Source organism: Piliocolobus tephrosceles, chromosome 6 (assembly GCF_002776525.5).
Source record: "Piliocolobus tephrosceles isolate RC106 chromosome 6, ASM277652v3, whole genome shotgun sequence".
In the NCBI taxonomy this organism is placed as follows: Eukaryota; Metazoa; Chordata; class Mammalia; order Primates; family Cercopithecidae; genus Piliocolobus; species Piliocolobus tephrosceles.
The window spans coordinates 29,687,069-29,710,606 of record NC_045439.1 but is presented as its reverse complement, the minus strand read 5'-3'; the positions used below and the strand labels follow the sequence as shown (position 1 = coordinate 29,710,606).

At 45.1% G+C, this 23,538-nt stretch overlaps 1 protein-coding gene across 1 annotated transcript in view; it reads left to right on the top strand.

Annotated features, from left to right (window-relative positions):
• The first annotated feature begins 3,397 nt into the window (after positions 1-3,397).
• LRRC74A (leucine rich repeat containing 74A) overlaps positions 3,398-23,538 on the top strand; it is a 42,015-nt gene continuing 21,874 nt past the window's right edge. Inside the window, 7 exon segments of the mRNA XM_023184605.1 lie at positions 3,398-3,494; positions 5,356-5,502; positions 8,587-8,759; positions 13,596-13,703; positions 15,265-15,361; positions 21,735-21,784; positions 22,125-22,206. Coding sequence (XP_023040373.1) covers positions 3,398-3,494; positions 5,356-5,502; positions 8,587-8,759; positions 13,596-13,703; positions 15,265-15,361; positions 21,735-21,784; positions 22,125-22,206 — 754 coding nt within the window.

Here is a 23,538-nt window from a genome sequence, read left to right as displayed (position 1 = left end):
TGTAGCAAAAGCTGGCAGATACCTCCTTGACCAAGTGATCAATATAATACATCTTGACATAATGTACTGCTGACACACACCAAGAAAGGTACATCAACTATGTGGCACCCTTCCCAATAACCATGACAAAAACATCAGCCAGACCAAAACGGGGGACATTCTAAATATCTGACCAGTACTCCTTGAAAGTGTCAAGGTCATAAAAGACAAAAGAAACACTAAGGAAATGTCACAGTTTGGAGGAGATCAACAGAGCCACAATAACGAATGTAATATGGCATCCTGGCACCAAAAGAGGACATTAATGGGAAAACTAGTAAAATACAAATATAGTCTGTAGTTTAATTAATAGCATTGTACTGATATTAACTTAGTTTTGATCTTTTTTTATGGTTATATAGATGTTAACATAAAGTGAAGCTGAGTAAAGAATAAATGGGACCTCTCTGTTATATCTGTAATTCTGTTATCTAAAATTATTTCAAAATAAAAAGATTAATTTTAAAAATGTGACTGGAGCCGGGCATGGTGGCTCACACCTATAACCCCAGCACTTTGGGAGGCTGAGGCGAGCATATCACCTGAGGTCGGGAGTTCGAGACCAGCCTGACCAACATGGAGAAACCCCAACTCTGCTAAAAATACAAAATTAGCCGGATATGGTGGCACATGCCTGTAATCCCAGCTACTCAGGAGGCTGAGGCAGGAGAATCGCTTGAACCCGGGAGGCAGAGGTTGCAGTGAGCCAAGATGATGCCATTGCACTCCTGCATGGGCAACAAAGCAAAAGTCCGTCTCAAAAAAAAAAAAAATTTTTTTTTTTTTAATGTGGCTGGGCATGGTGGCTCACGCCTGTAATCCTAGCACTTTGGAAGATCGAGGCTGGCAGATCATTTGAGGTCAAGAGTTTGAGACCAGCCTGGCCAATATGGTGAAACCCTGTCTTTACTAAAAATATGAAAAATTAGCCAGGCATGGTGGTGCGCACCTGTAATTCCAGCTACTTGGGAGGCTGAGGCAGAAGAATTGCTTGAACCCAGGAGGCGGAGGTTGCAGTGAGCTGAGATTGTGCCACTGCACTCCAGCATGGGCAATAGACAGAGCACGACTCCATCTCAAAAAAAAAAAAAAAAAGATGCCCTTGGTCGGCACAGTGGCTCATGCCTATAATCCCAACATTTTGGGTGGCCGGGGTGGGTGGATCATTTGTGGTCAGGAGTTTGAGACCAGCCTGGCCAACATGGTGAAACTCCCATCTCTACTAAAAATACAAAATTAGCTGGATGTGGTGTCTCATGCCTGTAGTCCCAGCTACTCGGGAGGCTGAGGCAGGAGAATCACTTGAACCAGGGAGTGGAGGTTGCAGTGAGCTGAGATCGCTCCACTGCACTCCAGCCTGGGCGACAGAGCAAGACACGATCTAAAAAAAAAAAAAGAAACCCCTTTAATAATACAGAAATTTTGAAAAAAAAAATCACACAGAAATTTTGAAAAATAGTAAGTTATAAAAATAAGTTACAGGTATTACATTTCAGAGTTTTTAAAAGGTACACATTTTTTAAAATTATGGTCCTTAGACATTTTTATTTTTTCCAGAAATAACTATTATGCAAAGAATATTGCTGTCTACCATTCTAAAGAAAATCTCTGATGATGTCACTCTCCTGTTCAAAACTCTTCATTCGGATCTCTCCCTGAAGCTGGTCTGGCCCTGGTGGCCTCCCGTTCCGCTACTCTTCTTCACAGCCTGCACTCCTACCTGGAGATCTGCTGCCTTCCTTCATCCTGACCTCCTGGAAATGCCTTTTCCCCAGACTCTACTTGTCCAGAGCCCAAGAAAGTTCCCCAATGTGAAGAAGCCTCACCCTCCCTGAACTCCCAGCACATTTCCCCAAAGACCCTTCTCAGTTTCCCTGCTGCTGTGAGACCCAGGCTGATGGTGCCTCTGTCCAGTGGCTTAGTTGGAGCACCTACCTCTAGCTTTTCTCACTCACCCTTCAGTACCTAAGACCAGATGGTGCCCTCCAAGTAGAGCACCCAGAGCCCTAGACCAGGACACACATGCCCTCTGATCCCTCTTTCTCCCAGTTAATGCTTCCTTATCCTCTGCAATAGTGTGGGTCAGCCAGATGCCCTGAGGATCACCGGTGGACTCATGTCTACCTGATCATCCTAGGAACTGATCATCCCCCTGGCCTATTTGGTATTTCTTTAGAAGGACCACATGAGATTAAGCCACCAAAATGGCGCTGACATGCTGACTTAAGGTGACTCAAATTGTTTATATGAGCAAGAACTCTGCCAAAAGTATTTGCCTAGTACCCTCACCCTAGTGTGGCCTTGTCAATTTCTATCATGCATTACACATTCCTTAAAAGGGTCCTGTCTTCATCATGTCTGCATCCCTTCCCCACAGTGGTGCCTATTTTAGCGCCCGTGCATAATAGAGACTCAATAAGCATTTCTCAGCGTGAATGCTCGAAGGAATAAGTAACATCTCAGGCATACATATTTATTTTGATCCACAGTTCTAATCATGTTTTCCTTGCACAAGTTTCTAGATCTTCCTCATTCTGAGTAGCAAAAAAAAAAAAAAAAAAAGGAAAGAGAAAGGAATTTTCACATCCTCAAGCCCTCCAGCCACTGACCTGACCGTTGATGTCCTGAAAACTTATCAAGAACAAATGCGCCTCCAGATTCTCCTGACACCAAACTGCAACTGGACTTCAACTCCAACACACGTGAGAATGGCCGAGTGTGGGAATGCTGGTTGAACGGTCTCAAGGTAGGCAGCCCCGTAGTTTGGATTTAACAATGCTTTGGCTGCAACAAACTATAGTGATAGGACATATGTTCATTGCGCTTTGCTTTTGATCTTCAGCTCCGAGGTTGAGATGCTCTCCCACGGGAAAAAGAAAAAAGGAAGAAGAGCTGGGCAGAAGAAAACCGACTTCACCCACCACTGAAATACTTCCTACCTGAAGCACAGCTCTCTTGCGAGAAGAACATGATGGCGGCTCTTCACAGTCCCCTAATTAAGGGGCTTAGGTTGGGTCCTGACTCAGAGGGAAATACAACACCACTGAGAGGCCCCCCACACAGCACCTGAGCACTCACAGCCAAGCCTGGGCTTGGCCCCAGTGGACATATGAGAACAGGTGCCTGCCAGAACCACCCAGAGGGCGGGAGGCCTGCTGTTGCCAGGTCCACCATGTGAATCACAATGACTGCATGAGGTCACGGAATGTTGAAGATGAAATGAAAGTGGCTCCTGAGTCACAAAGTCACAGAGGGGTGGGCATCCTTTTGACAGGGCTCCCAGCAATAGAGCAGTCCCACTCTCCCGAATGAGCTGGAGAAGTAGCTACCTCTCCCAGACAGAGTTGGGGTCAAATTCATGCACATCCAATTCCCATGAAAGCCCACTCTTCCCAGGGCTTGCTGGGAGGGAAGGATAACTGCAGGCTCCCCTGGGATGCCCCATCATGAGAGAAGTTCACAAAGTTTGAGACAGAGGCGAATGGACTGGTGTGCTCCTTAGGGAAGCAGTCAAGAGGTGGCAAGAAGTTGGCAGCTGCCCTCAAGAGGGTCCTGGCACCATGGACAATGACAAGCCTCTTCAGCCTGAGACAGAAGGTGAAAGGGCATCCCATCTCTCACCACTCAGGCCCATCCCCGCTGCCTCAGTACAACACCTAGTGATCACAGGACCCTGAAGCCCACTTCTTTCCTCACCTGGGACCCTCTAGAAGTGGGATGATGTGTTATACTGACTTGGGTTCAGGGCTTGGCAAACAGGAAGAGTTGGCTACAGTGCTATGCTAGAACTATATCATACTGGCTCCAGCCAGCTTTAATTTGTATTGTGTGGGCTGGTTGATACCATATTTATAGTTTGAAATCAACCACATTGGGAAAATTTACACCACATGAATTGGCTAACACTATAAATCAGGATGTTTTTGGTGTTTTTTTTTTTTTTTTTTTTTCCTGGAGAATCAATTGTTAAATATTTACCAGCATCCTACTGGTTGTATGGAATTCTAAATTGTTTGACAAGGAAATTAAGACTTAGAAATTCATCACTTTTCTAAGGCACTCAGCAGTCTGGCAGCCAAGCTGCTGTCTGTCTTCTAACTACCAGGCTACTGCTACCTGCACTGTGTATCCCAGACAGGCTGGGAGATAAATGTTGGAACCTGGGTCTATGGACAAGGATTAAGAAAGAACATGGACTCATTAGGAACCCCACCATCCTAGAATCTGGGTGGTCAAAAGTTGCGACCCCTGCCACAAACGCTCAGCCCACCCAGTGAGTAGGTTGGCTAAATTCTGACAGGTCATTCAGAGGCATAGTGTGGCTTCTTGAAACTACTGAGTCCTGCTGATGCCCAAGGATTGAGCTCTGGATTTTATGTGTGGCTTCCACAAGCCTATGGCTTATCCCAGGTCAATGGCCCAGAGGTGGTAAAACCACATCTAGCAAGCGCAGAGGACTGGTATGAGGGAAGCTTTGTTCCCAGTAATGAATACGATTAATTCATCACTATGAATTAATCATAGTAATTCATTTCAGCCCAAGGGAGATTTTCAAGCCCCTCCTTCTTCCTGATCACAAATCAATGTTAGATTGGAAGGAAGAGAAGGTAAGTCAAATTCTTACCCATGCCTGGGTATCGGGACTGGCTGAGTTGAAACAAAGACTCTGTTAATACAAACAACACCTTCACCCTCTCCCTCCTCCCAGTTTCCCCAAGAAGGGAAGCATCAAAAGAGAACACTTGTGAAGCAAGGGGAGAATGACACTGGTTCCATCTGACAGGGCCAGCCTCAAACTTCCCAGGCCAAGGCTAGTCCAGTCACCCTTCCTTCTCTTGCTCTCTGGAACTGCTCCTGGTCCATTTTATTTTCTATTTGACCTAAGTTGCCATCTGCCCTGCCCTGCCCTGCCCCTTATACTCCCTGGCACCATTTGTGCCTGACAATAAGGAAGCCTGTGTATCGGGACCCAACCTTTCACCTGAAAGAGTACCAGCACACCTCAAAACCCACCCAAACACATAAGAAGGGGAAAGTGTGAGCAAGGAGCTGATCTCCAAGGCAGGCCTCAGACAGGGAAGGGGGCAGGAGCAGCCAGTCTCCAGGGAGCAGAAGGGAGTTGGTTTCACAAGCCCCCATGGACCCAGCAGTCAGAGGCAGTGCTATTGGGGAAGGCAGGTTTGTAGAGTGGACTTGCCCTGGCAGGGTTTGGCACCTTGACGACCTGGGACTCAGAGGAAGGGAGCAGAGACAGAGGGGCGGTAGCGGCAGGCTTTACCGGAGAGGCCAGCAGGTTTTATTCCTGGCATCAAGGAGATGAGTTTTTTCTTCCAGATGAGACTGAAACTGAGCTAGTACCACAGAGCAGCGATAAAACGCTCTACTGTGAGGCCGAACCCCCGCCAACTGTAGAAAAAGTGAAACCAGCCCGGGAGAATTCGGAAACAGACCTGGAGATTGAAGGTGAGCATGGGGATTTGGGGGCGGTCAGGGCAGCTTCTCCTCAGAAGCTGGAGAAATCTGGTTTCCAGGAGCTGTCATCTCACTCCTTTCCAGAGTCTGCCCCGCGGACAGCCTGTGGAGGAAATGTGGCAGAAAGGCCTGTGCTCGATTTTCCCTGGAGTCCCACTCCAGGCTGGCCGGGGACAGCAGCTTCAGCTTCCCACGCTTGTCACCTGCATCAGGAGCAGTACCCTCACGTCAGCTTGTTAAAAGCTGAATCAATACACAAACAGGTTTCTGATCTAAATATTTCCACGTGGGGCATCCTATGCAATCTTTGCAATAGTCCTAGAAGGTAGATATCATTGCCCATTTTTAACAGAAGAAGAACTGGGCCTTAAAGAGATCATAGGCATTGCCCAGGGACAATGGGAGTTTGCCCAGCATATTGGCTGATCCCATGTTTGACTCACTCTGATGGTCCTGCCTTCCGTATTCCATATTCCAGGCCCCTGGAGTGTTTCTGTGGCCTATCTTGCATCCCAGTGACTTTCCCACACTCACCTTAGAGCTCTGGTTTCCCCTACTTTTCTTGATAAATCTAAGCATGCCTGAGCATCGGGACTGGCTGAGTTGAAACAAAGACTCTGTTAATGCAAACAACACCTCCACCCTCTCTCTCCTCCCAGTTTCCCCAAGAAGGGAAACATCAAAAGAGAACACTTGGCCGGGCGCGGTGGCTCAAGCCTGTAATCCCAGCACTTTGGGAGGCCGAGACGGGCGGATCACGAGGTCAGGAGATCGAGACCATCCTGGCTAACACGGTGAAACCCCGTCTCCACTAAAAATACAAAAACTAGCCGGGCAAGGTGGCGGGCGCCTGTAGTCCCAGCTACTCCGGAGGCTGAGACAGGAGAATGGCGTAAACCTGGGAGGCGGAGCTTGCAGTGAGCTGAGATCCGGCCACTGCACTCCAGCTCGGGCGACAGAGCAAGACTCTGTCTCAAAAAAAAGAAAGAGAACACTTGTGAAGCAAGGGGAGAATGGCACTGGTTCCATCTGACAGGACCAGCCTCAAACTTCCCAGGCCAAGGCTAGTCCAGTCACCCTGCCTCTCCTGTGGCCTTGCAGCTGGCTGGTGGGCAGTGATTCACAGGCAGCAGAGATGGAGGAAGGCCAATTCTGCCAAATTAAACTGTGAAGTTCATCTGCATCGAGTCAGTTTATAAACCTCTCCACCATGGTCAACATACAACATACATCTTCACCCTTCCATGCAGACCTCCTCCCCACTGTCCCCCAGGCAGCTTGTTGCTCTTTTTCTGGCTTCTTGTCCACTTCAAGTCTGTCGCTAATGTTGCTTCCAACACCCAGCTTCATTCACCTGGTTGGAGAAGGTAGCAAAGGACAACACTGGATGTTTGGCCAAAGGGTCCTGTTTCTATCTCATTCCCCCTGCCTCTTCCCCTGACTGCAGCAAGTGCTAACACTATCTCTAGCTGCCCATAAAACATAACAATAGGGAACACAGCTAGAAAGGGTCAGCATCAAACCCAGCAGAATTAGTCCCAGGGACAAAACTGGGGGTTACCTTCCCTGCTTTGGCCAACAGGAACCTCTAATGGCTGAACTTGGCACCAAAAACTCTGTCCTGAAGGGAAACTCGGGGCTCAGCAGCCCTGGCTCCTGGTGTCCCTGCTGTGGTTGCTGAGACACTGGGAATGAGCAGGGAGGGCGTGGGAAATGGGCCAGCTGGGAGCAGTGCTGGCTGTGAGTCTAGAGAAGAGGGGGAGACGAGCCTGGTTTGCTCACATGCCATGAGCTGTTTTTCTCCACAACAGTGGTTCCCACCTGGAAGCAATTTTGCACCAAAGGAACATTGGGCAAACTAAGGGGTGGGGGGTTGCTACTGGCATCTTGTAGTTCCATGCCAGGGATCCTAGTAAACACCCTACTATGTACAGGACAGCCCTCAAAACAGAATTATCCAACCCAAAATACCTGCAGTGCTGAGGTTGAGAAGCGCTGCTGTACAACCATCCCAAAGAGAAGTCTACTTTGTAGTTGTGCTTGCAAAGTCAGCTTCCCTGTAAAGCACTTGTCCTTTTACCAACAAAGTTCCCATTGTCAGCCTTAGATTGTTTGGGCGGGGAGGAGGTTGGCCAAAGGCCCTGGGATCCGAAGGAAAAACAGATGTAGACGTAGAGGCCAGCTGGCTCCAGGAAGCCCCGCCATAGGCTGGACTTGCCTAATGAGGACACAGCTGTGGGGCACCCAGAATCCAGGGAGGCCTGATGCCCAGTGACCATGGGCCAGGCTGGCCTAAAGCCTAAGGAATAAAGGCCCCCAGGGGTTAGAATGGAAAGGTGCAGTCCCTACTTCTGCTAGCTGGTTTTAGCACTGACCAACTGTGTGTTATTTGAGGCTAGGTTTGTCGTCGATAAAGCAAGGACGACAGTCCTTTTTATAAGGAAAATGACATGCAAGCTTTCGAAAGAAGAAAGACCATTCACATGCAAGCATGCTTGTTTCTCGCTGATGTGGAGGTCTTTCCATATTCACTGGTTTGCCATTTTGAGAGGTCCACCCTGTCCTAGTTGGGCTTTTTAAATGTCAGTGCCTCTATTAGTCTTCGGTGAAGCTTTTTTCATGACTCACAACCTTGTGATAGTGGTGGTGAAATTAAAAGTGAAATGGAGACTCCATCAACCATCAAAAGTCATCTGCTTTTGGCCTTTCAGAATTGTCCAAAGGTGGGCAAGAGGGCTTGGGCCTTCTATGTCCTTGACCAGTCACTGGATGTGGCTAACCTGGGCAGGTGGGGTGAAGCACACTGCTCATTTCTAGGAAAACTTCTGGCCTAAAACCATGGGCCTCATCTCCTACCCAAAGGAAAACATTCATCTGGGACTTTCTGGAGTTAGGGTCTCCCTCTCCCACCATGGACTGATGTCCCAGACAGGAGCTGGCTTCTTAGCACATACCCACAGGGAGAGATCCTCTGGCAGAGGACAGTCTAGACATGAGTGAATGTGACCTGGGGCTAGAGGGGAGAGAAGGCAAAGGTGGAAGAGAAATCCTACTTCAGCCCATCTTTCTCTGCAGATAATGAGAAATTTTTCACCACTGGACAAAAGGAGCTGTACCTGGAGGCCTGCAAACTGGTGGGTGTAGTGCCTGTCTCCTACTTCATTCGGAACATGGAGGAGTCCTACGTGAACCTCAACCACCACGGCCTGGGCCCCAGGGGTACCAAGGCTATTGCTATAGCCCTGGTGGTGAGCATGCTAGCGGGGGCTCATGAAACCTCGTGGAGGTGGAGGGTTGGCAGAGCGGTAGGCCCAAGATTCAGAGGGCCCCTCCTATGGAGCCTAAATTGTGACCTTTATGCTCATACTGCCCTGGGCTCTGCTTGGCTGCCAGATGATTTATTTAGCTCCTGGTAGGAGGCTGCTAGCAACCTGGGCCTTAGAAGTCTATGCTCCTTGCAGAGACTTTGGGGAGAAAAAAATAGAAGTCTATATACTCTTTACTGTTCAGGAAGCAAAGGCACCAGCCCCTGGGGCCAGAAAAGTGACCAGGCCCAGTGATCAATGTAAGAGTACCAACAAAATGCCAGCCTGGGTCTCCATTCCAAAGCTCACCTTTGCTATAAATGGGTTTACTACTGACCCATTCCATTCAACGTCTACCTTGTGCAAGATTATAATTCATAAAGACCGTGCTGTAGAATCGATCAAGTTTTCCCACAGAAACAGTGTTCTCTCTCAGCTTGGTATGACCAAACAAGGACTTGACCTTGAGTTCATCATGACTTTATATAATCATAACTGACTTACACACAAAACTGACTCCCATCACAGAAAAACAGAAAACCTAACAACTGCATGTCAGCACAACACTGTTTGTTTACTTAGAAAAGTAAACAGAAAATTCCATTATACAATAGCTCAGTAAGGTAGAGAGGTAGATGTGTCTTTAGAGGTGACATTTAAAATTGATAATAGTTAAATTATCCATGGAAAGAATTAACAGAGAAAAATAAAGAGTACTTACAGTACCACCAGGTTCATATGCTCACTGTGCAATAAGGACCAATGCACTGAAACAGCAGAGTTTGCAACAAAGAAAGAGCTTAATGATCACAGGGTGGCCAAGCAAGGAAATGAAAGGAACGCTTCCATCCATTTCCCTAAGGAGTTCTGGTCTAGAGTTGTTTGTTTGAGACAAGTTTTCTCTATTGCCCAGTCTGGAATGCAGTGGCATTGTCATGGCTCACTGCAGCTTTGACCTCCTGAGCTTAAGTGATCCTCCTGCCTCAGCCTCTTGATTATCTAGGACCACAGGTGTTCACTACTGCACCCAGCTAATTTTTGTATTTTTAGTAGAGAAGGAGGCTTGCTGTGTTGCCCAGGCTAGTCTCAAACTCCTGGGTTCAGGCGATCCACCCACCTCAGCATCCTAAACTGCTGGGATTACAGGCATGAGCCACTGGACCTGGCCTGGCCAAGAGTTTCTAAGGGGATCTTGGAGGACAAGGAACTGAAAAATTAGGGTCATTGATTGGTTGGGACAAGGGGGATGAAATCATCAGGAGGTAGCAGCTGCATGATTTGGTGAGTCAGCTTCTCTTGGGGTCCTTCAGACCAGCTGATGTCAGTATGGTTTCACCAGCATCTCAGATGGAAAACTTAACATTTCCCAATGCTTGCGATGTTATCTGTAGAGCAGTGAAAAGGAACTATGATCCTGTGACAGAGTCTATGTGATTCGAGGGCAACAGGCAGCAAACAACTCTGAGGAAGGGGTCAGAGAGCAGCTGACCTCATGACCAATGCTGTGTGTGCTGCAAGCTGGGCTGATTTCCGTTTCTCCCCTCCCTTCTTCCCTGATCAATTTTATAAAGTTTATAGGGACAGTTTCAGGACTGAGAAAGAATTCTTCAAAAATATTATTTATAAAGGATCTGAAAGAAGAAAAGGAGTCAGTAAATTCAATAGAGAATGAGTGACTGAGGGACAGGAGAAGCTACAGAATGGTAGAGACAGCCAAAGACAAGCTACAGAAGACTGAGTAGGCCAAGTTCAATGATGCAGACATCGGAGAGAGTGATGAATGAGGAAGGCAATTCTGTGCGTCCATATCTATTCAGTTATGAAATACATGGTGAGCTCCAAAAAGCCTGGAAATACACTATCATTGTTGGTTGCTAGAAGGTACAGTAGTCCACCCTTATCCACAGTTTCACTGTCTACAGTTTCAGTTGTTCTTATAGTACAATAAGGTATTTTGAGGGAGAACAAGAGAGAGAGATGCCACATCCACATCACTTTTATTTATTTATTTTTTTTTGAGAGACAGTCTTGCTCTGTCTCCCAGGCTGGAGTGCAGGGTCATGATCTGAGCTCACTGCAACTTCTACCTCCCAGGTTCAAGTGATTCTCTTGCCTCAGCCTCCCGAGTAGGTGGGATTACAGGTGTGCGCCACCACGCCTGGCTAATTTTTTGTATTTTTAGTAGAGACAGGGTTTCACTATGTTGGCCAGGCTGGTCTTGAAATTTTGGCCTCAAGTGATCCTTCCCACTTGGCCTCCCAAAGTGCTGGGATTACAGGCATGAGCCATGGTGCCCTGGCAATATTACTTTTATGATAGTATATTATAATAATTGTTCTATTTTATTATTAGTTATTGTTAACATCTTATTGTGCCTAATTTGTGAATTAAACTTTATCATGGGTAAGTATGTATAGGAAAAAAGCATAGTATATTTAGGGTTTGGTACTATCTTTGGTTTCAGGCATTTACCAGCAGTCTTGATGTTTTCCCCCAAGGACAGGGGTGGGCTACTGTAATCATTGTTAGAATGTAGGCTCCTTGTACGATAAGAGGGATAAGCTTGTGTGCTGCTGTTCATTTTGAGTGCCTAGCCCCCAGTTGGCATTGAACGGTGTATTCCTAGAATACATGGTCTTATTTTTCTTCACTTTCCCCAGCACACTCATTCTTTCTGAAAAATATAACAGCATTTGCATTTAGCATATGCACTTTAAGAAGTGACAGGAAATGTGAGATTGCACTGTTTTCCGGGGATGGGAAGAAAGGGGCGGAGAAAGAACAAAGCCGTCTTGAGATTTGTCAAGGGTGGAAAGGCTGATTAATGAAGCGTTAGGAATGCACCATTACCTCAGGAGCTTTGGGGGGAAACATGGACAATAATGACATCCTCTCGGGACTCGGACCACTTGTTTCTTAGTAACGGCAGTTTCTGTTTGGGAGGAGTTTCTTCTTCCCCCGTTCTCTGTATCATTCATTTGACAAGTAATCATCGTGACATTCTGGTGGACTGAACTTCTATTTGCTCTTTGTACTGATTAACTTTTCACGTATTTGTGTTTCCCTGGCTTAGATTAGGAGCAGCCTAATAGCAGGGATAGTATTTCATCCTTGTGTGTATCCCTTGACGACCAATTATCGTGCCCTTGTGGGGGCAGCAGGTGGGGTGAGAGTGGGAATGTTCTCTGTTAATTCTTGTTTCACCAGCAGTGAACACAGAGAGTGACAAATAGACACTGGCCTGTGTGGAATAAACATGGATGGATTTGGGGACTGGGCCTCCTGCTTCCCCCTAGAATGTGCTGGTCGCCAGTATGAATCTGGCAGTGGTGATTCAACTGATGTTTCTAGACACTGCTAAATAGCACCTAGACTGGGAGGCCCACTGAGCCATCTCCCTCGCCTTTGAGCACAACTCAAGGCAATTGAATTTTGCCCAGCCCAGAGAGCTGAGACCAGAAGACATTTCAGGAAGTCCCAGGGTGAACCATCCTGCATTGCAATAGCTTGTACTATCACATTTTCCTTTTCCAGGGGACAGGGTCAGGGAGGACCAGCATTAACACGCCTTCCACTTGCTACTTCTCTTGCTCCTTAGTGGGACTTGAAAATACTCAAATCCAAACCTGTGTCTGTTCTCTGTACCTGTGTGTATTGGGAACAAGGTGGGGAAGGGAAGATCAAATTTCTGATTAGAACTAACCCCAGTCCTTCATGCTGCAATGCGAGTCCTTTCCTCTCTCTCCTCTTGCCCCTCACAGAAATGCAGACTAGTGGCCGGGCGCAGTGGCTCATGCCTGTAATCCCACCTCTTTGGGAGGCCAAGGTGGGTGGATCACCTGAGGTCAGGAGTTCAAGACGAGCCTAGCGAACATGGTGAAACCTCGTCTCTACTAAAAAAATACAAAAATTAGCCCAGTGTGGTGGTGGGCACCTGTAATCCCAGCTACTCAGGAGGCTGAGGCAGGGAGGATTGCTTGAACCCGGGAAGCAGAGGTTGCAGTGAGCCGAGATCTTGCCACTGCACTCCATCCTGGGCGACAGAGAAATTACTCCGTTTCAAAAAAAAAAAGAAATGTGACTAGCTTGGATCTAGATATTCACCAAAGATTTATATGTCCAATTCCTTCCAAACAGACTTGAGGTCACCTCCTATTAAAAAGAGTACCAGAGCCAGGTGTGGTGGCTCACGCCTGTAATTCCAGCTACTTGGGAGGCTAAGGCAGGAGGCTCACTTGAGCCCATGGGTTTGAGATCAGCCTGGGCAACATAGACCCCATCTCAAAAAATAACAATTAATAAATAAATAAATACGAATTTAAAAGAGTGTACCAGATAAGACTTAAGCCTAAATTAGAAGAAAGGCCTCTGAAGAAAGCAAAATCAATGCTTTAAAGGACCTCCTTGCAAGAATCTTTATGTTTAAATATCCTTATTCAATGTATCAAGTTTTCCTTAATCTTGGAGTAGGTCACAGTTCTTTCTCCTTAGGGCTCAATAGTTAAAATCTGTTTAGCTCATCCTTGTGCCTCCGACTTGTCAGGGTTTTAAATGCTTTCAGGATCCTTTTCTAAATTCTTCCAGAATCAGCATATTGTCCTAGCAAAACTCTACGGGTTGGTTTGGCCGCTGTTCTGGTCTCCTCGCCCTTGCCAGGCCTTCAGAATTCCTAGCCTGCATCTCCATGCCCACTCACATGGCTGGCCCAGGGCGAGCAGAGAACTGACTGGGTCACCAACCGCTTCTGTCTCTCTCTCCCTCCCCTTGTGCTGGCTGAAGTCCAACACGGCTGTTACCAAACTGGAGCTGGAAGACAATTGCATCATGGAGGAGGGCGTCTTGAGCCTGGTGGAGATGCTACAAGAGAACTACTACCTCCAGGAGATGGTACTGTGCCCCGCTGTGCTGGCTCCTACCATCATCCCTGGGGATTCACAACCCACTGGAGACAAGCCAGAGGCCCTGCCGGCCCCTGCCCTTCCCATGTGACTTCTCGGAGGAGGGTCACACGTGAGAGGCTGTGTTTCCTATGGCTGTAGAAAATCCTAAGAAACAATTTATGGCTGGGCATGGTGGCTCACACCTGCAATCCCAGCACTTTGGGAGGCCGAGGCGGGTGGATCACCTGAGGTCAGGAGTTCGAGCCCAGCCTGGCCAGTATAGTGAAACCCCGTCTCTACCAAAAGTACAAAAATTAGCCGGGCATGTTGGTGGGCACCTGTAATCCCGCTACTCAGGAGGCTGAATCAGGAGAATGGCTTGAACCCAGCAGGTGGAGGTTGCAGTGAGCCGAGATCGTGCCACTGCACTCCAGCCTGGGCGACAAAATGAGACTCCATCTCAAAAAAAAAAAAAAAAGAAAAAAGAAAGAAAAAAAGGACCCATTTCTGTCTGGAACTTAGAAGCCCTTAAAAATGATAAATGTGGCCAGGCATGGTGGCTCACGCCTGTAATGCCAACACTTTGGGAAGGCAAGGCGGGCAGATCACCTGAGGTCAGGAGTTTGAGACCAGCCTGGCCAACATGGTGGAACCCCGCCTCTACTAAAAATATAAAAAGTTAGCTGTGCATGGTGGTGTGCACCTGTAATCCCAGCTACTCGGGAGGCTGAGGCAGGAGAATTGCTTGAACCCCAGAGGCAGAGGTTGCAGTTAGCTGAGATGACGCCACTGCACTCCAGCCTAGGTGACAGAGTGAGACTCTGTTTCAAAAAAAAAAAAAAAAATTGATAAATGTAGCTCTGCATAGTTGCCTTAAAGTGAACTTTCTTAAAGAAAGTAAAGACATGAAATAATGTCATGAAAGACAATGTGCCTAGAGATGGCTGGTGGTGATGGTTACACAATGGGAATATGCTTAGTACTACAGCACTGGACACTGAAAAACGGCAAAGATGGTAAATCATGTTATGCTTATTTTACCATCTTAAAAAGAAATTCAAAGAAAAGGGGGAGACAACCAATTAAGACCATAATGGCCACTTTATATAAAGTCCTTCCCACTAGCTTAAAAGGACAATTCATACTTCCCGAATCAATGAGTGGAATTTACAATAATTCTGCACTCTGAACTCAATTTTCACTGTTTCACTGCCAAGCTCTCCACATGAAGCTGTTCTGGGTTTTAACACAAAGAAACAAAATAGCATGCTTATCTGAAGCACCAAGGCTAAATTGGGAAAATAGGGAGTCCTTGAAGCCAACTTCAAAACACTGAGACCAGCCAGCCCACGGGTCCCACAGGGAGGCCCTGGAAAAGCCGGCTGTAGAGCCTGGTTTCCTATTGCCCTTCTCTTCGTCCTTGGCACCACCCTATTCCTCCTAATCCTTCCCCATCCCAACCCGACGCCCTCAGCACAGGACTCAAGTAAACCACAAAAGACGTCATTTGTTCATAAGGGCCCTTTGGTGAGCTTTTTTACATACCAAAGTATTTTCTTGCCTTTTAGAATATTTCCAACAATCACCTTGGTTTGGAGGGGGCCAGAATCATCGCAGATTTCTTCGAGAGAAATAGTTCTTCCATCTGGAACCTTGAGCTTTCAGGTGAGCACATGGAAAGGGAGGGAGAAGACGCTGGGAATCAGAGGGAGGGAAGAGGGGAAAAACAGATAATTCAATGTCTCTTTGAACCAGACCATGTTCTTCTAGTCTTGGAGACCAGAATACTGCATCTATGCCTGTTAAACCCTCCCAGTCACACTCCCCTAGCCCCCGCCGTTTATCATCCATATCTGACATTACAGATGATATATAAACAATAATTTATCATATACTTTACCACCCAAACTGAATAGGGCACTATTAATTAACTGGAACCACAAGCAAACTGAGATATCTTGCACCCAATCGTAAACTATGTTTAATATGATTAAGAACATAAAATAAAATCATAAAAGAACAAATCACTTAAAAAAAATACCTCTCCTCCTCTCCACACCAAGAGTTTCTTACAATGAAAAATTTATAATCACTGATATTAAAGGCTCAACAAATAAATTCAATGGCACATTAGTTACGAGTGAGTGGAATTAGTGGAAAACATTTTATCTTTGCAGCATAGAAAGACAAAGACATAGAGAATATAAAAGATAAAAGAATTAAAAGAATGAGTAGTTTCCAGGTGGAGAAGAAATGAATGAGCAGCAATATTTGAACAAATAACAGCTAACATGTTCCCTAAATTGATAAATTTGCAGATACATGAATTCAAGTAACTCCTAAGAAAGATATATAAAAAGGAATCTACACTGGAGTATATCTCTGAAAACCCCTTAAGATACAGAGGAGATCTGAAGAGTGTCTAGGGAAAAAATACAGAAATAAAGTTTGTGTATTTTTCTTTATAAAGATGGAGTCTCGCTATGTTGTCCAGGCTAGTCTTAAACTCCTGGGCTCCAGCAATCCTCCCGCCTCAGCCTCCCAAAGTGGTGGGATTACAGGCAAAAGCCACCTTGCCCAGACTTAGTTCGTGTATTTTTAACATAAATGTTATTACAGGTCAGTTATTATTCTCCAATTTCTCTTGTTTTCCACTAAATATATCCTGGATTTCTTTCTATACAAAACAAATAGATTTATCTAATTCTTTTGAACTGCTGACTAGTATTCTGAATTATGGACATAGTACAGTTTATTTAACACTCCCCTATCTGGGAGAAAAGAGATTAAAGTCATTTCTAATTTTGCCTTCAAGTAATGTTTTAAAGGACTTTCTTGTTCATGCATCTTTTAGGCACATGTTCTTGTATTTCTAGATAGACACCCAGGAGCACGATTACTGAATATGAAGATGTATCCATTTTTGTGAACTTAACAATTGATTTCCAAATTTCCCTTTAAAAAGACTGCGAGGTTATAATTCTACCAATGAACTGTTGCCTATACCATCCCCAGAAGGGAAATAGCAAGCTATCTGTGAATCAAAATGGTTAAGCGTGTGGGTGTAGAAGTCACAGTGCTTGGGTTCAAATCCCAGCTTTGACACTGGGCAAGTTTTTTAGCCATTTTGTGCCTCATTTTCTCATTCATAAACTAAAGATAATTATATTACCTCAGATGGTTATTGTGAAGATTAAGTGAATTAAAATATAAAACTCCCAGAACTATACCTAGTACATAAGTATTCAATGTGCTCCTCGCTATTATTTTCTTTGTTACTGTTACACATTCTATTACTATTGAAATAGAACACCTTTTGAGATGCTTACTTCCACTTCTATTTTCTCTTCTATGAAATGTCAGTTGTTGCATTCGGTTGATAGTATGACTGAGTTTTAGCCATTCTTCATAAACTATAGGTGTTCATACTTGAATGTTAGAATGTTAGATAAGGCTATATTTATGGTACTTTCTTTTTTTTTCCTTTTTTTTTTTTTTTTGTTTTTTGAGACAGAGTCTTGCTCTGTCACCAGGCTGGAGTGCAGTGGCTCGATCTCGACTCACTGCAACCCTCGCCTCCTGGGTTCAAGCAATTCTCCTGCCTCAGCCTCCTGAGTAGCTGGGACTAGCATGCCACCATGCCCGGCTAATTATTGTATTTTTAATAGAGACGGGGTTTCACCATGTTGGACAGGATGGTCTCGATCGCTTGACCTCATGATCTGCCCGCCTCAGCCTCCCAAAGTGCTGGAATTACAGGCATGAGACACCGTGCTCAGCCTGTTTATGGTACTTTCTTGTAGCAAAGTTTATGTCTTTTATTGATGTCAAGTTTTATAGTCTTTTTCCTTTATGGATTTAATTTTTGTAGTCTTGCTTTAAAACTCTTTCCCAAAGTTTATAAAAATATTTTCCTGAACCAGCAGTGGTGGCATGCACTGATAGTCCCATTTACTCAGGAGGCTGAGGTGGGAGAATTGCTTGAGCCCAGGACTGGCTCCCCTGGGCAACATAGCAAGACCCATCTGTAAAAAAGAAAAAGAAAACAAAATTAGGTAACAATATTTTCCTTTATTTTTTTCAATTTTTGTTGTTGTTGTTGTTGTTTCTACTCTTAGCTTTCTAATATATCTAATACTTGTTTGTGCATGGCATGAGGTAGAAATCAGATGTTTTATTTCCAAAACTGATAGCCAGGTACTCCAGCATCTCAATGTCATAATTCATCCTTTTATGATTAATTTAAAATATCATCTTTATCATGTATTAAACTCCCATTATAAATATAGGTTTCCTTCTAGATTCTCTATTTCATTTCATTAATCTATTTATGTATTTCCATATCAACACTGCATTGTCTTAATATTTGTTTAGAATATTAAAATTATAATGACCACATATTATAACATAAGACGTTGCGACTAATACAAAAAAAGATGATGTACTGTTTAATATGTTATAAAATCTTATAATAAATATTTTTTGTTTGTTTGTTTTTGAGACGGAGTCTCCCTCTGTCACCCGAGCTGGAGCGCAGTGGCGCCATCTCAGCTCGTTACAACCTCTGCCTCCTGGGTTCAAGTGATTCTCCTGTCTCAGCATTCCGGGCAGCTGGGATTACAGGTGGCTGCTGCCATGCCTGGCTAATTTTTGTATTTTTAGTAGAGACAGAGTTTTGCCATGTTGGCCAGGCTGGTCAAACTCCTGACCTCAAGTGATCCACCCACCTCGGCCTCCCAAAGTGCTGGGATTACAGGCATGAGCCACTGTGCTCAGCCAATAAATATGTTTTGTATATGAGTGGGCATTACTTTTTTTCAAAGTAATCTTGAATCTTTTTTTCAAAGTAATCTTGAATCTTTTTTTCAAAATAATTCTGCAATATTGGCTATTAGTATTATAAGTAATAATAATCTTGGCTATTCTTGTACAGTTTCTCCTCCAGGTGAATTTGAGAATCATTTTGTCAAGTTCTATTTAAGAAAAAAAAAAAAGAAGAAGAAGAAAAAAACACCTGTTGGGGTTTTGGTTGTGGTTCCATTTAATATTCTAGATTAATTTATGAAAGAACTGACATATTCTCAATATTGAGTCTCCTCATTTATGAACATGGTTTATCTCTACTCCTTCAGGTCTGTATATATATATATATATATTTTTTTTTTTTTTTTTTTGAGAAGGAGTTTCACTCTCGTTTCCCAGGCTGGAGTGCAATGGCGCAACCTTGGCTCACCACAATCTCTGCTTCCTGGTTTCAAGTGATTCTCCTGCCTCAGCCTCCCAAGTAACTGGGATTACAGGGGTGAGCCACCGTGGCCAGCCCAAGTCTTTTTATATTCTTGAGTAAAGTTTTAGTTTCTTCTATTATAAGCCTTGCATTATTTATATTAGGTTTATTTCTAGGTCTTCTATTATTTTATCTTATGCGAACAGAATGTTTTTTTCTATCACATTTTCTAATTGGTCATTACTGGTGTGTCTGAAAGCTATTGATTTTTATACATTGATTCTATATCCAGTCACTTTATTAAATTATCTTATGAGTTCTAACATTTTGTTAGTTAATTTTACAGAATTATTTAGATAGGTGACTATATCTGCAAATAATGATAGTTTTTTTCTTTTCCAATATTTATATCTCCTAATTATTTTTCTGGTTGCATTGGCTAAGACCCCTAACATAATGTGTTAACATAGTACAGAAAGCTCTTTGTAAAATACAAATCACCCAGTCCTATCCCAGTCTGGTGAAATCAGAATCTTTAGCAGGAGAAATCTTGGAATCTGTGTTTTTTCAAATTTCACAAATAATTCTCTTACAACCAGCTCTGTACTATCTGTAACCACTGATTTAAACACAAGAATTTGAATAACTAAATCGCCTAGTTTTATGCATTGACTAGCTTATTATCTCACTTTATTGGACTGCTAACAGACACAGCCAAACAAGTATTTGTGTTCCAGTGAATGCATTCATTCATTCATTCGTTCACTCACTTTGTTAAGGACCTGTTATGTGCCAAGCACTATGTAGGTGGTAGAGATACAAAGCTTATTGAGGGTTCAAAGGAGGAAATTTGGGAATAAGGCTCTATGTCATGTACTTCCCAGAAATCACCAGTGTCTTACATTGCTTAGCAGGGCCACAACTCGGGTAAGGTGAGTGAGCCACTTGCGTTGGTCACAAATGTAAGGAGTGCCAAAATATCATGAGGAGCAAAATATCAAGACATTAAATAAAAACAGCATCCAACAGGGATAGAATGGACTGAGGTGAATAAGGTCTAGTCATGTGTGTGCAGGGTCGGATCCTGTCTCTATTTAAAATTATAAACACACCGGGCATGAATCCCAGCACTTTAGGAGGCTGAGGTGGGCAGATCACGAGGTCAGGAGTTTGAGACCAGCCTGACCAACATGATGAAACCATGTCTCTACTAAAAATACAAAAATTAGGCCGGGCGCGGTGGCTCAAGCCTGTAATCCCAGCACTTTGGGAGGCCGAGACGGGCGGATCACGAGGTCAGGAGATCAAGACCATCCTGGCTATCACGGTGAAACCCCGTCTCTACTAAAAATACAAAAAACTAGCCGGGCGAGGTGGCGGGCGCCTGTAGTCCCAGCTACTTGGGAGGCTGAGGCAGGAGAATGGCGTGAACCCGGGAGGCGGAGCTTGCAGTGAGCTGAGATCCGGCCACTGCACTCCAGCCTGGGCGACAGAGCAAGACTCCGTCTCAACAAAAAAAAAAAAAAAAAAAATTAGCCGGGCGTGGTGGCGCACACCTGTAATCCCAGCTACTCAGGAGGCTGAGGCAGGAGAATTGCTTGAACCCAGGAGACGGAGGTTGCAGTGAGTCGAGATCACGCCACTGCACTCCAGCCTGGGCGACAGAGCAAGATTCCATAAAAAAAAATAATAAAAATTTTTAAATTAAAATTAAAGAAACACTTGTTACATATAGATGATTTTGGACTAATTTTGATTTTTTTAGTGTATTAGGATATTCTTCTTCTTGATTACTGAGTTTTTAGGCACCCCTTAAATTTTGCACCCATGGAAAGTGTCTCACTCACAAGTGTCCCAGTCCTGCTACTTGAACTTGGATGAGCATTTTTAGGATGTTACAGACTCTAGGCACTAGACTGGGGGTTGATGTTGCTAATGAATGCACAGGGTATGCTACCAACTCCTGGAATTTCATGGCAGAGAGAAAAGGCAATGTTAAAGGAGAGGGTAAACAGTTGCCTTGTTCTCTTTTGTCCACATAATACTTGCTTTAAGTCCCCTTCCCTCCTCTCCACTCCCCTCCCCTCCCCTCCCTTCCCTTCCCTTCCTTTCCTTTCCTTTCTTATTTGATTTTAGTATTTTATTTTATTTTTGAGATGAAGTCTTGCTCTGTCACCCAGGCTGGAGTGCAGTGGTGTGATCTCAGCTCACTGCAATCTCCACCTCCCAGGTTCAAGCATTTCTCATGCCTCAGCCTCCTGAGTAGCTAGGACCACAGGCGGGCACCATCTTGCCTAATTTTTGTATTCTTAGTATACTGAGACAGGGTTTTGCCATGTTGGCCAGACTGGTCTCGAACTCCTGACCTCAGGTGATCCACCCACCTTGGCCTGTAAATGTTCTGGGATTACAGGCATGAGCCACCATGCCCAGGCTCCTTTTCTTTTTTTTTTTTTTTTAAGACAGGATGTTGGTCTGTCACCCAGGCTGGAGTGCTATGGCACCAACATGGCTCACTGCAGCCTCGACCTCCTGGGTTCAAGTGATCCTCCCACCTCAGCCTCCAAAGTATCTGGGACCACAGGTTCATGCCACCATGCCTGGCTAATTTTTTAAAAAATTCTTTGTAGAGACAAGGACTATGTTGCTCAGGCTGGTCTCAAACTCCTGGGCTCAAGCGATCCTCCCACTTCCGCCTCCCAAAGTTTCTCTGTCTGATTGTTCTAAAGGGAAATGGACTGGGAGGGGCAGGGGGTGGGAGAGGCCATGGTGAACTAGCAGTGCATCGCTGACTCATCACCCTCACTACAGGAAATGACTTCAAGGAAGAATCCGCAGCACCACTCTGCCAAGCCCTGTCGGTAAGAGGCAGGGAGTGCAGCCAAGCCACGTGGGTGATGTCCCTGGGAGATCTGGGCAACCTGGGGCTGCTATGGGCACAGTGACCTGAGGCTACTTTCACATGTTAGGGACTGGGGAGTGTTTAGACCCTGCCAACCCCAGCAAAAGCCGCAGCAAATGGTAGAGCTGTTTATATGGCACTAAGTTCTCCCAGCACAGTCCAACAAAAAATGCCTAAGATAACGTCTTCACCTAATTTTTGGTACATCAGAGCCCTGCCATCATACTGCCCTGAGATAAGTAAGATATTTGCAATCAGAAGACAAAAAATCCTTCTCTTTCCCCTGTTTGTTTCTGTAGACCAATTACCGAATTAAGAAGCTGGATCTCAGTCACAACCAATTCTCTGATATAGGAGGGGAGCAACTGGGCCAGATGCTGGGTGAGTCTCCCTGGAGGAAGGGACAGCAAAGGGGAGGGATAGGGGAGGATTACTTGGCAGAGCTGAATCTCCCTTTTTAACATTATTTTTAAATGTTGTGATTATAAAAGTGATGTAAACCATGCCCAAAATATATTCAGAATTGGCTGGGTGCAGTGGCTTATGCCTGTAATCCCAGAACTTTGGGAGCCTGAGGCAGAAGGATTGCTTGAGCCCAGGAGTTCAAGACCAGCCTGGGCAATGTAGGGAGACCCCTGTCTCTCTAAAATATCAAAAAATTAGCCAGGTATGGTGGTACACACCTGTAGTCCCAGCTACCTGGAAGGCTGAGGTGGGAGGATCCTTTGAACCCAGAAAGTCGAGGCTGCAGTGAGCTATAATCATGCCACTCCACTCCAGCCTGGGCAACAGAGATTCTGCCTCAAAAGAAGGAGAGGGAGAGGGAGTCGGAGTAGGAGAGGGAGAGGAAGTGGGAGAGGGAGAGGGAAGGGACAGGGAGAGGAAGTGGGAGAGGGAGAGGGAGAGGGAGGGGGAGGGGGAGAGGGAGGGGAGGGGGAGGGGGAGGGGAGAGGGGGAGGGGGAGGGGAAGAAGCAGCAGCAGCAAACACCTGAACATGGGAAGCAAAACTTTACAACGATTAGAAGAACATAGAAACAACTAACAATTGGCTGATCTCAGGAAGGCTAATGACTGTTAAGTATGGCCCAGTAAGCATAAACGGTCCAAAAGCAATTGAAAAGTACCTTTTGGGTACTATGCTTATTACCTGGGTGATGAAATGATCAGTACACCAAACCCCTGAGACATGCAATTTACCTATATAACAAACCAGCACATGTACACCTGAACCTAAAAGTTTTAAAAATTCCCATATTTGACAACAATACATTTGAAACATGCATATCATAAAAAGACACATAACCATGAACAACCTTAAAAGACAAGCAACAGGCCAGACGTGGTGGCTCATGCCTGTAATCCCAGCACTTTGGGAGGCCGAGGTGGGTGGATCACAAGGTCAAGATATCAAGACCATCCTGGCCAACATGGTGAAACCCCATCTCTACTAAAAACACAAAATTAGCCGAACGTGGTGGTGTGCGCCTGTAGTCCCAGCTACTCGGGAGGCGAGGTAGGAGAATTGCCTGAACCCAACAGGTGGAGGCTGCAGTGAGCCGAGATTGCGCCACTGTACTCCAGCCTGGGCAACAGAAGGAGACTCCGTCTCAAAAACAAAAACAAAAGACAAGCAACAGACAGGGGATAGACATTTGCAGCATTTGTAGAGTACAAAAATTAGTATTCAGAATGTTGATAAAAGATCCTTAGCT